The sequence below is a fragment of the Perna viridis genome, chromosome 2 (assembly GCF_037379345.1).
Source record: "Perna viridis isolate PV_CMFRI_1.1 ecotype Kerala chromosome 2, ASM3737934v1, whole genome shotgun sequence".
Classification (NCBI taxonomy): domain Eukaryota; kingdom Metazoa; phylum Mollusca; class Bivalvia; order Mytilida; family Mytilidae; genus Perna; species Perna viridis.
Window position 1 is genome coordinate 44847304 of NC_142446.1, and position 17952 is coordinate 44865255.

Here is a 17952-nt window from a genome sequence, read left to right on the forward strand (position 1 = left end):
CTCCGGAACACTTAATAATGTCTTTCCAGTTAAAAAAGAGTTTTGTTGAAGTATTTTCTAGAGTTTGTTTATATATTTTCACAGTTTCGAAATTTCAAAGTTTATATTAACATTGTCGTATTCATTCATAAAGGATAGCGGCACTGATCAACAATCTTCGAGTTCGATCAGCGGTTAGACTGTTTTGAGCAACAGCTTTCCTTGATTGCAGTTTACCCAAAATTTTGAATTAAAACAATTGAAATTAAACAAATCTAATGAAATGCATTGAAGATGAACATTTTTTCTTGAAAAATCATTATATATGTCAAGTTGAAAAAAAAATATTGACTTACAGTCCGGAAAATAAGGTAGTTTTAATTTCCACAGTCATTCCATGAATTAAAGTTTTTGAGATTTCACAACATTGCTAACAGTTTAGAACTTTCTCTGATAAGTAAAATCTGCATAAAAACCTCTGTGATAAAAATCCCCCAAAGACAAATTGTGTTCTCCTTAAAGTCTTTCAATTTCTTTCTTGAACTTAATACATTAAAAGCTATATTTAATATCTGAATTTAAAAATTCAATTCCTATTTCAGTTCTTTGTTATTAAAAAAAGTCCTTTAAATGGTTGAATGTTTTACTGATTTATTTAATGCATCAATAAATGAAATTTGCAAAACCTTCATATAAATTCTTTCACTGTACAATAAGCTTCTAGAATATTACCTCAAACTCCAACATGGCTTTCTTCATGCTTTCAACATCAAAGATCAGCCTAACAAGATCTTGTACAGTCTTATGAAGTTTTGAAGATGATGAGGATATGTCCAATTTCTTCACTTCATCTTCATCCTGAAAAAAAAAGTATAAAAAATCTTACAGTATATGTAAATTCATTATAAAAGAGAGCAATTAGAATGTATGTACATATAGTTATATACATAGGAGAAATTGCAACAGACCAATACTGAAGAATTATGTTTTGTACAAATAAAAACACTGGTCAGATAACAAATGTAGAACATAATCATCATACTAATAATTATTAACTAGTTTTTTATTTATTAGCGCTACTTAGTCCCAATCAAATGTTTCCATACTGTGAAAGTACTTAAGTCTTTGACACCAACTTTCATGGATTAGGGAAGAAACACAAGTTCGTTGATTCCTTTCACCATATCTCTTAAATTTTTCATTATGTGCCTGTCCAAACTGGTAACTTACATCTCCGTAATCAATTTCTAATGGATAGAATTTATTCTGGATTTTCTTGAAGTCTTTTCTGTCTTCCCAATGATTCCCAGTCTTCTCAACAAACAGGGCTTTAAACTGGTCTATTACACTATTTTGTGAACCACATCTCTCCAGCTTGTTGCCACCAATAGTAGTTCCAACTCTTCCCCATGCTCTAAACAACCACCATCTACAATAGAAAAAACAGCCCATCTAATAATAATGAAGCCCATGGGTACAAGAAATATTTCTTAACAAAATCAACAAATAAAACTACTGGATTTTGGTGTCTATATTGTGCATATTTTTACATAGAAATCATTTCAAGAGCATGGGGGTGTGTATTATGCATCAATACATAAATTTCCCTTAGATTTTATCCTTATAATTCTTAAAAACAGAGAATTTCAAAAATATGCCAGATTTCAATCAATTAAAATGCCTAATTGAATTTATTTCCATTATTACAACTTCAGGAATTCCCTTCATTGTCTAAGAACGACCATAAACAACTGACTACCAAAAACGACAACAGTCGCACCTAGCAAACGTTAATAAAAATAATGGAACGACAATAGTTGCATGTAGCAGCTTAAGGGTTAAAACAGCAATTTACATACTGTTCAATATGTGTTTCTAGTTTAACAGATTAAGATTTTGTTTTCCCTATTGGTATTTGTGTTTTGATCTTTCTTAAGAAGACTTACGCTCCACCCTTGTCACTCTCCAATGCTTGTATTTTGTAGTAAGAGTTAGTACCCTTAACTACATCAACCAATCCTAATACAGAGTTAAATATATCTCCCTTCTTTTCCACAATGTGGGCACTGTCTTCAAGGCCTGTGGAAACGAAAAATAAGATCAAATCACTTTTCATAGCATTTAATGTTTAGTAACTTCAAGTATATAGGATAAATTTCAAGAAAACTGCAACCTACATCTTCAATATTTTTTTACCATTCTAGGGATGAGATACCAGGAACAACAACTAAGTGGTGGTAGGCAAAACCAGAAGAATAGGTACGACAAAATAAAGAATCCATATTGTAATGCCGAAATCCATGAATCTGTGAATAAATCACAAACTTGCCAAATTTTACCGTTTGTCATTACAGTACCTGAATCAGGATCAACAGCAGCACCTCCTTTTACTTTCATCTTCATAGTAGTAGGAACACTCTTGGTAAAATATTTCTCTGTAAATAGAAATAGAAAAGTTAAGGATGATGGACACTTTCCAATCAGATAGGATGTATTCAACTTCTATTTCTCCTAACTTACATCCATTGTAACAGACCAGGTTTGTACTAACCAATAATGAAACACAATTCTGTCGCTGAGTTGGAATGAACCTGATGCCTATAAGCACCCAAAATAGTCAAAATGAAAAAAAAATTTTTTTTGAAATTTGTTACACTCAAGTCACTGGTCAAAGGTGGCAAAGTCGTCAAAATAGTGATCTTCACAAATATAAACTTTAACCTATTGGTCAATTGGAGTTTGATTTTGGTCTGAACAAGAGTAGCAAATTTTGGTATCAATGAAACTTGTAAGGTAGAGAAAATATTAAAACACTTTTCAAAGAAAATATGCCTGCCACTTATTGTTCTGTATTAATGTTACTTCCTAAATATATTTGTTAATTTGAGTTAAGAAAATGTTTGCATTGTTGTGCTTGGTATACCCTCACTCTTACAGGAAGTTGATATAAAGAGAAAAGAAAACTAACTTCGAAGTCAACCTATCCATTGGGAGCCAAGATTTTTGTGATGAAAATTTTCTTGATCATTCCATATAATGAAAAATGGCAAAATGCAATGAAATTGGACAGCACCTAATGTTGACAATGTATGCCCCATTTATATAAAGCTACACTACCAAATTTGAAATCAGTCCATCCATTTGGGACAAGATAATTGATATGTAATTGGGATAGACAAACAGACAAGGTGATTCCAATATACCACCCACTCATTCATTGGGGTCAAAATAATCATGAATTTCCACACAAATATTGATTATGTCTGATACCATACACCAGTAGATAAACTATAACAATTATAAAAATAGTAGTCAATCCCTGTAATCAACCTAATAGATTGTACACATTTAAATTATTTCATCAACAAATAAAACATACCTAGACTTAAATAATACACAAAACTAAAATATGTAATATTGAAATGTAAGAGCTAATTTCACTTGATAATCAAATCAAAGAATCTGCTTGACTTCTGTAGAAACAAAATAGAACTGACAGAGCAAAACTCTATAGTTTATAGTGAGAGTGTACACCCCGTATCTGTCCACAGCATTAACTAGATAAACTGTAGTCATCAGAAGGTGACTTGTTATAGGAAGCATTAAAGTGTCACCTGAACAATATGATAAATTCAGATGAGTATCTAACTTCCAGTGTTGAGAAAAAAAATAATTTGTGGTAACAGAGAAAAAAAACAAAAAATAAACATAACATAGGACCAGCTGTTCAAAACTTTTTCCTTTGGACAAATAGTTATCTACTGGAAACCTTGTATAGACTGAAGTAGATTTACCCAGATGTTCAAATGATTTATCTGCTTGACAAATGTTTATATCCACTGGATAAGTCAAGTATAATCTGTACAAGTCATCCAGTGGATAAATATGCATCCAATGGATAATAATATAAAAAACTGGACCCATAACAATCACGCCTTGGTTTCCTGTTCTTCACTAAAATTAATGACTGTAAATTTAGATATTGCATCTATGTTTTTATTATTGCAATAAATGCAACTGACTAAAAAAGGAATAATTTAAACTCACAATACTATACTTTCAAGATTACTCATGCAGAATTTTTGTTCACTACCCCAACAACTAAATTACTTTCCAGTTTAAATGTCAAAATACCAATTCTTTCAGAATTGACAGTACTAATACCTTCCTGTTTCTGTTTGTAAGAACTCATGCCCATACTTTTACTTGAAGATGGAACTATTCTTCCTGATGGCTAAAACATATACAAATACATCACATTTAAAGACTTGTATTTTACATGTTACTTTTCTTCCTTACAGCACAGTGAGCTCCAAAAAGTTCCCCCCAATCTAATGCAATGTATACCTTATTTGATGCTTATCAAAGAATATATTTGAAGCCTGATCATACAAGTTTTAAAAAAGTACTCAACTGTAACCTAAGCCATTGCTCATAAGGAATAACAGTATTGTGTTGTAGTGTTGTCTCTGAAACTGCACAATAACTTATCAATTACACCAAAGTGGTGAAATATAAGTCTGAATACCATACAGAACCAAGAACACAATGAATCATCATTAATCTAAAAGAGGGTTAAGCCAATTGGAAAATTGGAGACAACTTTACATGTATTACTAATGGAATCAAATTAAAATCCATATAGGAGGGAAAAAATTCTTTTCAGCGATTCCATACTAGAATGGACAAGATAATAGATTTAAAAAAATGATTTATAGGGGTTTGCATACTGCCAAGTCAGAAATTATTGCCTGCTTTAATGAATAAGGTTTAGTCAATTTAGTCATTTTTTTTCAATTTAAGATCTAACTGTTAAAAGTGCAGTAATGCAAGTTTTATTTACACAATTCTAAATCAATCACATTTTTCACAATAACAAAGATACAGCAATAACTTCTGTATTGAAGTGTACATAGCAATACATATAAATATTCAGGCAAAATTGAAAAATAACGAATCATGCTCAGAAAAAAAAAACACACAAATTTGACAATGAGGGCACATGGTTTATGGTCTATTGAAGATGTATTTTAACAGTTCAATCATCTTAGAAGTGTCAGAGAATGCAGAAAAGAGAGTTCAAAGTTACAATAGAATAACATAAATGAAAAGTGAGTTATCTCCCTTTGATAATGAAAATTGCAATGCATTACATAATTTATACCTCTAATTACTGACAATTAAAAAAGAAATGAGTGCTATTTCTGCATTTCAGATAACATTTGGAATCATATTTTGTGGAAATACTTTCTATTCACCATGATTCACCCACTGCCTGATTCTTACAGGGAAAATGCTATATGATGGTCATATAAATCTTACATCAGAACCCCAGGATACAAGGTTATGACTCTGTATCATAAGTACTGCTCCACCTTTCTGTACACTGTCAAGGAAACCTTCATCAACAACCTGAATATTAGCTTTTTCTGCCTCCTTAATGTTGGTGGATTTCTTGGTTACTTCAGCTATGAATAATGTTTTGAAAAATACAGACTTGATTTTAATAAGAATGAAACAATTCACAAATACAATCTTCAAAAGAAAAAAAATATGTTTCCCAGTAAATAGGGGTATATAATGAAAAAAACACAGCTGAGCTAAAGCACATCAAACACCTGAACCTAAAAAAGTCTCACAATTCCAAAACAAAATTGGAATAACAATGAAAAACATACAAAAGCTTTCTTTTACAAAGAAAAAAAAAACAATTAAGCAATCCAAATTACTCATTTTTGAGTTGTTGGACCAGACAGGGACCAATGAACAAACAAGACAAAAATATACCCTTACATATATGTACAGTGAAACTTCTCCTAACCGGACCCTAAGAAAAGCAGTCTTCCCTTCAAACCGGCTGTTTTCTAAAGTCCCGGCCGATATACCTTAAAACCTGTGTGTTTTGTCTTCTATAGACAGGCCACCCCTTAAAACCTTAATTGGCCGATCATTCAGAGTTTTAGTTACATATTTCAAATTAAAACAACCTCTCGATTCGGGCTGCCCAGTTATTGTTCACCTGTAATAAATGTGTCAACAAAACTGTAAATAATTACATAATATTACGTAATTAATAATTCATTCACTGACCGGTTTGCATTTCATCAGTAGACAGTAGTTTAAACAACAAATTCAATCCAGACATTACATTTTGTCACCGGTTGGCTGTCAAGTTGGTGTGTACACACGTCAGGCAACCAGGGTCATATAATAGTTCGATCTTTACGATCTTTTTACTGTCAATTAATGTGACCTGTACCTAAGCCAAAACAACATAGTGAAATGATTAGACTTAGTTGATAGGTAATTTACAGAAACAATACTAATAATTAATTACCATCAATAGCCCTTTGATCTTTAAAAACATTCTTTAAAAACCGTGAACATTATTTTGTTGGCAGTACCGTTTGTAAAAAATGCCAAAAGTTTTGAATTGGCATTATACATGTCTTGACCAACACACTGGCAAGGTGTAGGGTTATAAAACACAAAAATGGAAACAGCTCCTAAAATGCACGGCTATTTGTCACAAAACCAGCCACCCATATAAACTGGCCATTTTTTCTTGCCCCAGTGGTGGCCAGTTTGGAGAAGTTTCACTGCATATCAAAAGATGGGTATGCACATATGGTTCTTCAAATTCTATCCTTTGGAAAATTCTGTGGCCCAACTATGCCAATCAAAACATTTAACCTGTTTCAGACTTTATTCAACATCATCATTCATATCATCATGGTTGAGAGAGAAAAAAAGGCATAATACTGCAGACATGTTAACACATGCTGATTTTTTTTTCTGTGATTCAAGGTGTGCATTTCACTTCAAGGAAAAATAAAAACAAAAAATGATCTCATGCTTTACTTAAACTGGAGATTGAACTTTCTAAAGTACCTCATAATAACCATTTAACTGCATACACATAAACATAAAATCTTCAATAAAAGATGGCCAATTTCATGTGAACATAAACTGCTATCATTCAGGTAAGTCTCGCCTGTTCGATATTGTCAACATAATGGTGTGTTAATCAAATATTAATTTTTGTTTTGCTTTCATATTTTGTATAATAATATGAATTATAAAATTATCATTATTGTGTTACCACTACAAAAGACAACAGATGGAAGAACACTCAACTAATTTTTTCTGGAGGCCATCACAAAATACCTCAACACTTCCTGTGGCAGGGTATAAAAAGAGGTCACATCTTTACAATATGTTTGATAACTAAATGTATATAAAATTATGAAATAGGAAAGGAATAAGGAATTGGAATATCTGACAAATTAAAGACTTCAAGTAGAAAATTCTTTTTAATATAACATGTGATTATGAATGGCAAAAAAGTGAGTAGCTGGGGATTATTGTTTTTTTATTGCATCACATTGAGATAGTAGAGATATAAGTAAATATGTAATTCAAACAAAAATGTCTACATGAACTATAAGAAACGTTAATGTTAAAACTTTTAACATTAAATTTTCTAACTCAACAAAGGCTGTGGGGGTATATGCATAAAATTTGCATGAATTTGTGATGCAATGATGGTAATGCATCTGTACACCAAATAACATTGACTTAGCATAAGGAGTTCATGTTTAAATGAACTTATCAGAAAACATAACATTAAACTTCAACATTGTATTTTCTAAGTCAACAGACCATGACTGCAGGGGTATATGTGTAAAATCGGCATGCATTTGTGTACAATGATGGTAATGCATCTGTACACCAAACAGCATTGACCAAGCATAAGGGGTTCATGTTTATATGGACTTGTCAGAAAACTTAATGTTAAGTTTGTGAACGCTATCGCCGGAAAAGCAAAACCTAAGGCTTGCCTTCCACAACTTTCATCGCAGGCGAGACAATAAAAGTCTAAAGTAGGGTTGTCTCCCCTCATAACATTCCTTCATGATGCCTTACATTTTTACAAAATTTCATAAAAATCTGTTAAGTAAGTTCAATAAAAAAACAAAACATCTCAGAAAATGAAAAAAACAAAAAAAAACTTGTTACCTTTACAACTTATAACAGCAGCAGTATCAGAAGACACCTTGGTAGCAACATGACCACCTAGTTTCTGTATCTCCTTGGTAATTTCACCTTTAGACTTCTCAGTCTTCCCAATAACAAACTTCATACCCTCCAATGGTTTACATCTAGATTAATTGAAACATAAAGTTGCATGCATTGTCTTGCTAGGAATACTCCCCCTATGGTAAAGGAAGCTGATATAAGACAGCACCCAAAATATATGACCTATCTATATAATGCCACACATAAATTTGAAATCCACCCATCCATTTGGAGCGGAGATAATTTCAGCAAATTTTGAGAAGATGGACAGAGAGGTGATTCCAATATACCAACCACTCAATGAGTGGGGGTATAATAGAAAAAATATACATTAGTATTCAGCACATTTTGGTTAGATCAAGGCAATAGCATAAACTTTTATCAAATCATATCAGGGTTCGCATGTCTACTAATTTTCCCATTTCCCCACTTTTTCAAAGAAAAACCTGAAAATAATATGTGGCTTACAGACAGAATCCCTTTGCTCCCAAAGTAAACAAAGAAATTAAAGTTTACAAAACATAAGTCTTCCCCTATTCCAAGATTTAAAGATATATAACTCCTACAAAATTCAGTGGATCATAAATACCTGATAACATGCATAACTACATATCATGTCCTTACTACCTACAAAGTTTTATGAAATTTGTTAAGAGTAATTTTCGAGAAGTTGTGCTTACAAAAGTGTAACAGACAGAGACAGGACAACAAGAAAGTTGGGGAGACATCATTAAAAGAAGATTTTGCTGACTTGATACAAACCCTGAGTCTGTTGAATCTAAAGAAGAGCTAACAGGTCCATCATCTTCATCTCCAGCAGCATGCTTTGGGAATAAACGCTCTCTCTTTACATATTTGTATTTCTTTCTAAATTAAGAACAAACAAAGAAATATATTACTCCATGAGACCCTTGCTTTTTCAGAGGGAAAATAAAGCTTGATTTGAATGGCTCTCAATGTTTATATTAAAAATTAACTTTACAACTGTTCAGTAATTTGGCCTTAAAATGGCCTGCAATAGTCTTCTAAACCTGAAATATTTTATACCATATGTTGAATCTAAGTTTGAAAAAAACACACTAGAAATAACTTAATACATAAAAAAAGTTGTACTTCACTAATTTAAGGTAAAAAACCTGCTACCAGCAAGAAAAAAATAAGGTAGGTTGAAAAAGTAATTATTTTATTATTGAAAAACATTTTACATAAAGTAAACAATCTAAACAATCTAAATGGTCATAAAATGTTTAAGGTAGGCACAGAAAAATAAGGGTCGGTAGTATAGCAGGAAAAAGACATTAATATTTTGGCCTTTACTTACAACACATCAACATCATGGTATTCTTTGGGCACTTTGAAAGCCTTTCTGGAAGGAGTCTTTGTTTTATATTGACATTTTGTCCATTCTGTCACACTGCCTGTGCACCTATACCCAACACTCCTAAAACAAAATGTTAAAATAAACTAGAAGTACTGTGAGCAAGCTCATGAAGAGCATATCCCCCACTTCAACTGTTTAATGCTTGTTGGATTATTTCCTTTTCACATCATTCAACAAAAATCATATTCTTTCATGCACATATGTGTACGACACCCAAACTACCTATAAAATTTTATCAAAGTCCCTTGAGTAGTTTCAGAGTAATTGCACTTACAATGTTATAAAACCTTTAATTAAGATTATCTCCCTTTGGAGTCCTCTGACAGTAATACATTCTAGCGTGCACATCTTCACATGGTATCAAACCTACCCATAAAGTTTCATCAAAATCTCTAGTGTGGTTTAGAAGGAGTTGCGCTTACAAGCTTTTTGCATGTAAAACCAAAAATTTGGATAATCTCCCTTCCGGGTCCTCCAACAGTAATTATATTCCTTCATGCATATCTACATATAATACCCAACCTACCTATAAAATTTCCTCAAAATCCATTCAGTTGATTAGGAGGAGTTGTGCTTATGCGGTTTTATCTTGTAAATTTGGATTATCTCCCTCTTGAGTTAGATTCATTCATGCACATTTGCATATGATACACTTCCTTCTAATAAAATTTTCTCAAAATCCATTGAGTGGTTTAGAAGGAGTTGTGCTTACAAGAAATGTGGACAGACGGACGGATGGACAGACAGACAGATGGGGTGATTCCTATAATAAGACCATTCCAAATAAAATTTGTTACTTACTCATATTATTTCAATGCTATTCAATGAAAGTATGTAGACATTACTTAGGTAAAAATGACTAACTTTGACAACCATCAATTTGGTCAAACCTTACAGTATTTTTAAAATAATTTCTCATTTAAATCCCTGATGACGATATTACAGTTTTTTTTGTACTGAAGTCATTGAGGTGACCTCTGGATGACAAATTTGATACAGTAGAGTGAGGAGAGGATTTTTTACATCTTTAAAATTTCATTTTTGTTGATGTACAAATCTTGAAACAATGATTTTAGACACTTCAAGATACTTCTGGTGATTTCTCTGCTAAAATTGTGGAAAATTGGAGCATACTTCTTTCAGACTGGGGTCGAAATTTTAACACAAATAAATGGTTGGACCCTAGAATCTGAATAAATTTTCAGTTTTCTAAGTTTGCTTGAAGACTACAAGACCTGTACATTTTTTTTAATTGACATCTTTTCATAAATAGGAACTTAATTTTTCAGAATACTCAGTAAAACTTACGAATAAACAAGCTGTCCTTTCTTACATTCAGGACATTTACTCAAAGCTCCAAAGGCCATACAATCTGCCACTGTGTCTAACAGCTATAAATAAATACAAGAAATTATATGTAACCAAATACTTACACTTCCATTATAAACACAACAACTGCATTGGACACAATGTTGCACAAAATTTGGAATTTAATTACATGTAAAGTTTAAAGAAGTTCACTTTTAAGAGCCTTAGATCCCTATAACTTAAAAGAATCATCAGAGACTTCTTTATGATTGAAAAACACAAGCATCGACATTCACAAGGAATTATTTTGAAAATCGGACCAAAATAAACTAGAAAAACTGTGAGCATTAAACTGAGAACAATGGTCACTAACTTGATACCCCACTCTCCATTTGATAACATGCACCTCTCGACCTCTGAATGGAATTGGATCACCACTTTGCCGATTAGAGTATGTAATAAAGATTCTGTGAAAGTTTTATTCAATTCCATTTGTTGGTGTAAGAGGATTAAGAGATGAGTCTACCATGTCCCCATATTCATAAGGACAAAGCACATATTTTTCTATGTGAAACTACAAAATTGATTTGATTCAAGATCTAAAATAGGAGATGCACAATGGAAACATGTAATAAAGATTCTATGAAAGTTTAATCAAATCCATTCAGTGGTATAGGAGTAGTGACAGATAAGACATAGGTAATCTCCTGAGTAATGGAAGGGAGTACAGAATTTGCAACCTAAACTTGAAAGTCAGACACCAATACCTCAAGTATTAATGAATTTTTATTCCATTAATATTCTGCAATACAAAGGTCTCCCTAAAAATGCTAAAAAAAACCTAGAGGTTCTCCGTCTATGACCACTATTCAGGTGACTAATTCAGAAATACTTCTGAAGCAAGAGGCTCCCAGGAGCCTGAATCACTCAGCTGGTTAAATTTTTGCCTTTCAAGAGAAATAACTCTAACAAGGAGTTGTCCAACAATTTTGACTCCACAAAGACTTTGGTAGGACTTATCATAAGGATCATTTCACCAATTGAAAGTTTCATTCTATATACTATAGTAAAAAGATACGGACTGAAAACTGCTAAAAACACATTTTTTTGCCTTTCAAGGGCAATAACTCTTACATGGAGTTGCCTGACAACTTTAATCCCCGGAGACTTTTGTAGGCCTAATCATAAAAATCATTTCAGCAATTGAAAGTTTCATTCTAACTATCATAATTTTCAAGATATTGGCTGAAAACTATGAAACTATGAAAAAAAAATGTCCTTTTTCACCTTAATAGGACAAAAACTCTTACACAGAGTCGTCTGACAACTTTGATCCCTTGGAAACTTTTATAGGCCTTATTATAAGGATCATTTCACCAATTGAAGATATTGGCTAAACCTAACAGTTTCCAAAATGTATGAAAAAAACTGCAGTCTGACCCCTATATTCCATTTTTAGTAACACTGGCCATGTTTTTTAACCTATGAAAAATCCAAACAGTCACTTTGGTTACGATATACTAAAAAAACAAAAATACCAAATTTCATTGAATTCTGTATAGTAGTTTTTGAGGAGAAGATTTTTTAAAGCAATAACATCAAAAACAGCAAAAAAAAAAAAACATCCAAAAAGGGCAATAACTCCAATGTGGGTCAACAGATTTTCACCAAGTTTTGGGCACAGATAGATCTCATCATGCTAAATACTTTGACCCGATGTCAGAATTGGTTAAACTTGCTTAAACGTTTTTGGAGATATATGCAAAAATCTACTGTCTGACCCTATGTTCTATTTTTTGTAATGGCGGCCATGTTTTTTAACCAATCAAAAATCCAAACAGTCATTTTGTACTCTAAGGAACAATCATCTTAAGTTTCAGCCAAATCGATCCTGTAGTTTCAGAGGAGAAGATGTTTGAAGAAATTGTTAACGACAAAGATGACGAAGAATGCCAAGTGATGGCAATAGCTCACATGGCTTACGGCCAGGTGAGCTAAAAAATTAATTGAAAGTCATGACACTGGTTGGTGTTTTTATTTCAAAAGTTTACCAAAGTGGTTGCAGAAAATCAACACATATTTATGCTATGAATTAAAAAGCTAATATCAGCAGTCTTAATACAATGTTCATATCCTGCCTACAGGATATACAAACCTTGCTTTCACCGGAAGGTATTTCCTGTCCATGAAGTTCCAAGAGAAGTTTCATGGCTTGGTTTGATACATGTTTCTGCAAGGCATCTCGATATTTCCAAATCAACTGACTTTGTTCCTACAAACATAATAATTCTATGTAAAAATAAACACAAATGCAACTTTTCTTGTGATGCATATAGTCACTTAACTGGAGCACCTATTTTTTTTTGTTTTTTTTTGTTTTTTTTGTTTTTTGCAAACCTATGTTGAAATTAACTAAAATGGCTAGACAAGCATCTTAGTATCTATAGTATATCTATTAATACTAAGCAAGTTAAAAATAAGTGTCGAAAATAGAAGGTGCACATCTTCACTAAGTATATAACCACTGCAAAAAGTTTAAGTTTCATTTGAGTTACAGATTACATACAGTAGGTACCTTAACAACATAAAGTCATGAAAAATATACTAAACTGTACAAAAACATTTGCCAAATTTCTCAAGAGGCATATCTTCAATTTGTATATAAACATTGTGAAAAGTTTCAATAGTACAATACTTTTTCAGTTCCAGATTACACAAAAAGGTACCCTTAACGACAATAAGTGATATAACATGCAAAGAATGTAGGAAATAATTTGTCAAACTCCTCCTAATTAGGAGGTGCACATCTTCAAAACTATGTATATAAAAACTGTGCAAAGTGTCAATATTATTGGGTACCTATTTTTTGAGTTACAATGTAGGTACACCCAAGTATGACAGACTGAGTATTGACCAGATTTCACCATTGGTGATGCAGGTAAAAATCTACTAACTTTAATTTCAAGCACACCACAAAACATGTACAAGCAATAAATTTCAAGTTACTATTTTATAGGGTTTTTTTCTAGAAATTAGTGAAAACATGGAACCCATTGTACGGGGTAAAAAAATACAATTTCAGGGCATTCCACCTTTCAATGTACTTGCATTTTTCTAAGCCTGTATTAAATAGACTTCATACCAGTGTTGTGGTATAAAATGTCAAAATATGTGGGAGCACATTGTAAAATTTATGCTAAGGGCAACTTGGTGCTAGAAAGTAGAGGCAGGCACCATGCTAAACTGGTCTACATAAGACTTTATATACAAACTTTCAACTTGTTTTCTTCCTCAATCTCTTCTTTAGATTTCTTTGGTTTCTTCCCAGCTGGTCCTTCATCTCCTGCCCCTTTCCTCTTCTTTCTAATTATGTAAAAATTTATCATTTATATTAAACATATTGATAATAATAAATGACAATAACCATATATAATTTTTTCATAGTTTGGGAAACATAGGATGTGTACAACAAGAAAAGAAATAAGGTATTAATGGAACATTAAGTGATACCATGCCATGTAATGGTGAAAAAAGGAGACTGCAAAATATTCAAAATGGCTTTACTTTATGGCACAAAACAACTGTGAAAAGTTTCAAATAAAATTTATTGATACATTCTCAAGTTATCATTATAAAAATAATGAGGGCACGGACAAACAGACAGTCATGCAACTTTTCTGAGGATGTGAGTATCACATAATACATGAACCTTGCCAGTTTGTGTGGCAGAGTATAAAAGCTGTTCATGGGTATCATTTTCACACTTTCTTGTCTATCAATAAAATAACAGAAATGTCACACCCACCTAGTTCGATTCTGGAATCATTTTCTTGTATGGTGATACTTGCTACAAAAATTACATTTTTATAAAGTCTTGATCCTTTTCCACAAGAAACCCTGTTTTGTTTATATTTTGAATCGTAATAGAGGGTAGGCTTTTTGTTCGGAACGGAGCAACACCATTTTTAAAACCGGAATCTAACAGAATATTTCCGCTGAAAAATTACTATCCACTACCCTTCTGTTCCAAAAGTAATCAAAAACTTCGACAAAAAAACAAGTAATTTTTATAGCCAATATAATATCAGCATACAGGAAAATGATTCCAAACTAGGTAAGTGTGACATGCACAATATCAACTTGAAAGTCGTTATAAGGGGTTGAAGGGTGATACTCTGCAGTACTTCTGAATCTCCAACTTTTTGTATGGCACATTGTTCTGACCCCAACCCGACATATCAATATCCAAATAAAAAAGAGGAGGGTTACAAGGTCAGAGGAAATTCGAGCTAGCTGACTACTGACTTAATCAATATGTTTTTTTTAATTAATTAGACATATAAAAAAACAACAGCCTACTTTGTGTGTATGCTATTCATAGATTAATCTAGTCATCAGTAATAAAAATATATAAAAATTAATTACTTTCAAAAAAGATTAAAATGATTGAGTTTAGATTATTTGTGATGTCTCATCTAACCCTGAAAGTGACAAAAATATATACTAGAACACTCATACCCTCAATACATTCTTCTAAGTACTACTGGCTATGTAGTAATACTCACCCGTTACCTGAAGATTTGCTACCTTTGCCCAGCTTCTCAATCAGTTCATCTTTATCTTCTTTTCTGATGTTCACCCATCCAACCATTCTACAGAATTAAAAAACTTGAAACTTATTTTGTATCTTCAAAATTTCATTTTAGTTCCACAAGATAGTTCATTTTGATGGATATTTAACATGCTAGCTTGCAGAAGCAACAGACCACAGACACCCATGTCACTGCACTCAGACAAATTATTCTGCTTTTGCCACTCTCTCTGTGTGGCATGCTTGGCAGAGCAGCAGCAACCAATGTATTACCAATTCCAAAATCCGAGATCTAACCCAAAGCTTCCTACTTTCAAGGCAAGAAGAGAATGGGAGACCACTACAGCAGTTAACAAAAGCCATCTCATAGAAAAAAAACAACAACTTCGAACAACATCTTAATCAATTAAGTACTTGAAAAATGAAAATTAAACACATGATAAGTACTTTTCAGGGTTGCAGTCTGTTCCAAACTCTAAGTCATCTCTGTTTTCAACAAAGCAGTCCACATGGTGCCAGAGATCCACTGGACCATACATCTTAGCTCTCTGGCTATCATAGTCTTTCTTTGAAATTCGAACTGCATCCTGAAAAATAAATAAAATTGCTTGTATGTTCAGGTACAAGTAGGTTCAACAAGTAAGAGTCATTTAAGTGTTCACATCAGAATTGATTGACTGGTTGATGATTAAATCTCAACACCTTTTTTTTTTTAATTTTTCTTACCTAAAGGACAAAAGTATTATAATCAATATGCATTTGACTTTATTCAGACATGACAACGAAGATTATAATAAGCAAAACATGTTTACATGAACAGAAATGGTAGATAAATCTTTTACTCTTTATGATAGAAATGGTTTAAATTATTCCTCCCTTTAGACAGAACAATCTGGCTATAGTGAGCATGCTTATTCCTCCCCATTAGACAGAACTTTCTGGCTACAGAGAGCATGCTTATTCCTCACCATTAGACAGAACAATCTGGCTACAGTGAGCATGCTTATTTATTCCTCCCAATTAGACAGAACAATCTGGCTACAGTGAGCATGTTCATTCATCCCCATTAGACAGAACAATCTGGCTACCGTGAGCATGTTTATTCCTCCCCATTAGAGAGAACAATCTGGCTATAGTGAGCATGTTCATTCCTCCCCATTAGAGAGAACAATCTGACAACAGTGAGCATGTTCATTCCTCCCCATTAGACAGAACAATCTGGCTACAGTGAGCATGTTTATTCCTCCCCATTAGACAGAGCAATCTGGCTGTAGTGAGCATGTTAAAAATATAAATATAATCATTGTGAATGGAGAAATATTTTAATGCAACACTTGGCTTAAAATATCAAACTGAAATTGGAACTTTATCTGTATTGCAAGACACTTAATAAATGTACAAAGTTTGAAAAAGACCATTTGATATCTTCTAAAGTTATCATCTGGAAACTCGATATTTTTGGAGGCTATCACATTTTACCTTGCCCCTTTATGTGGCGGTAAAAAGTGTTAAAATATCAAAACATACCCATATTTAAATAATGAATGGATAAAATATCCTATATAGATACAAATATTTATAACTTAAACATTCTCATGTCACGAAAGAGGAAAGGACAATTTTAAACTATGAACAATGAAACATTTGGTTCTCATGGTGCATTTGGATACACCTTAACAATCCAGAAATTCATAACAACAATAAAATTTTTGTAGTGATGACTTCCAACTTGTAGCAACATAACAATATTGCAGAAGCCTAATTGTAAGAAGTCTAGTGTGGTCTTGAGTCTGCACAGTTTCAGCAAGCTCTGGCATAATGTAAATTTATACAAAAATTCTATATGCAGGTCACTGGTACTGAAGGGATGCTGTCAAAGATGAAAGTTGACAATACAGAACAAAGAATCATTAGGTTTGTCAGTTAATTTGGTCATGAGTTTTCCCTTTCCATCAATCTCTAAGAGTACATGTAGATTAAGTTATAAGGCTGACTTCATTATCATGGTTTACGTAGTGTCCTTAATCTTAACTTCTTTTGGGAAGATAGGATAAATAAAATCCCTGAATCTAGATGTAGGACAGTTTAAAGACAAAACATAATATATAGCAGAGTCTGAGATCAAAGGATCTGGCTTAACGATAAGGGGGAAACAAATTTCGGTTCAATGTATGTACCAAAATTGTAATATTTTGAGGACAACTTGGCTGACGATACATTTTGGGCCTCTTATGATACTCACAATGCGATGCTTTTTTAAAATAAAAATGTTACTCTTAGGGCTAAAATTGTTTTAGTGGCTCAGAGAAAAACATAATTATATATTAATTAAATGTTTTATTACAAATGCAATGATTGACAAATCCAATCTATTCAATTACTTCCCTCATTTCCTCTCGCGCATAAGCAGCTTTGTTATGTAAAACATGGCGGCGCCCAAGAAGGGCATCTCCTTAAACATATAACAATATGTATGGTTTGAAAAAAAAAATGAATCCTTACACCCCTACAAAACTATGTTTCTTCTTTTTTTATATAAGATCAGCTATAGGGTCAGCCTCATAACAGTGAAGGAATAGGTCAGCAAGTACAGAAGCACTTATCAAATTAACAT

At 32.6% G+C, this 17952-nt stretch overlaps 1 protein-coding gene and 1 non-coding gene across 2 annotated transcripts in view; both read right to left on the reverse strand.

Annotated features, from left to right (window-relative positions):
• Positions 1 to 17952, reverse strand: part of LOC148625289 (poly [ADP-ribose] polymerase 1-like) — a 37499-nt gene that overhangs the window by 9195 nt on the left and 10352 nt on the right. The window contains exons 5-18 of the mRNA XM_088568759.1: positions 15786 to 15925; positions 15313 to 15399; positions 14020 to 14110; positions 12903 to 13019; positions 10748 to 10830; positions 9380 to 9499; positions 8821 to 8925; positions 7999 to 8141; positions 5302 to 5447; positions 4144 to 4213; positions 2337 to 2414; positions 1926 to 2058; positions 1210 to 1408; positions 712 to 837 (exon numbers count right to left, since the gene is read on the reverse strand). Of these exons, the coding sequence (XP_088424885.1) occupies positions 712 to 837; positions 1210 to 1408; positions 1926 to 2058; positions 2337 to 2414; positions 4144 to 4213; positions 5302 to 5447; positions 7999 to 8141; positions 8821 to 8925; positions 9380 to 9499; positions 10748 to 10830; positions 12903 to 13019; positions 14020 to 14110; positions 15313 to 15399; positions 15786 to 15925 (1638 nt within the window). The remainder of the gene's footprint in view (positions 1 to 711; positions 838 to 1209; positions 1409 to 1925; positions 2059 to 2336; positions 2415 to 4143; positions 4214 to 5301; positions 5448 to 7998; positions 8142 to 8820; positions 8926 to 9379; positions 9500 to 10747; positions 10831 to 12902; positions 13020 to 14019; positions 14111 to 15312; positions 15400 to 15785; positions 15926 to 17952) is intronic.
• LOC148625290 (small Cajal body-specific RNA 8) lies at positions 3504 to 3633 on the reverse strand. Its single transcript, XR_015920500.1, has one exon.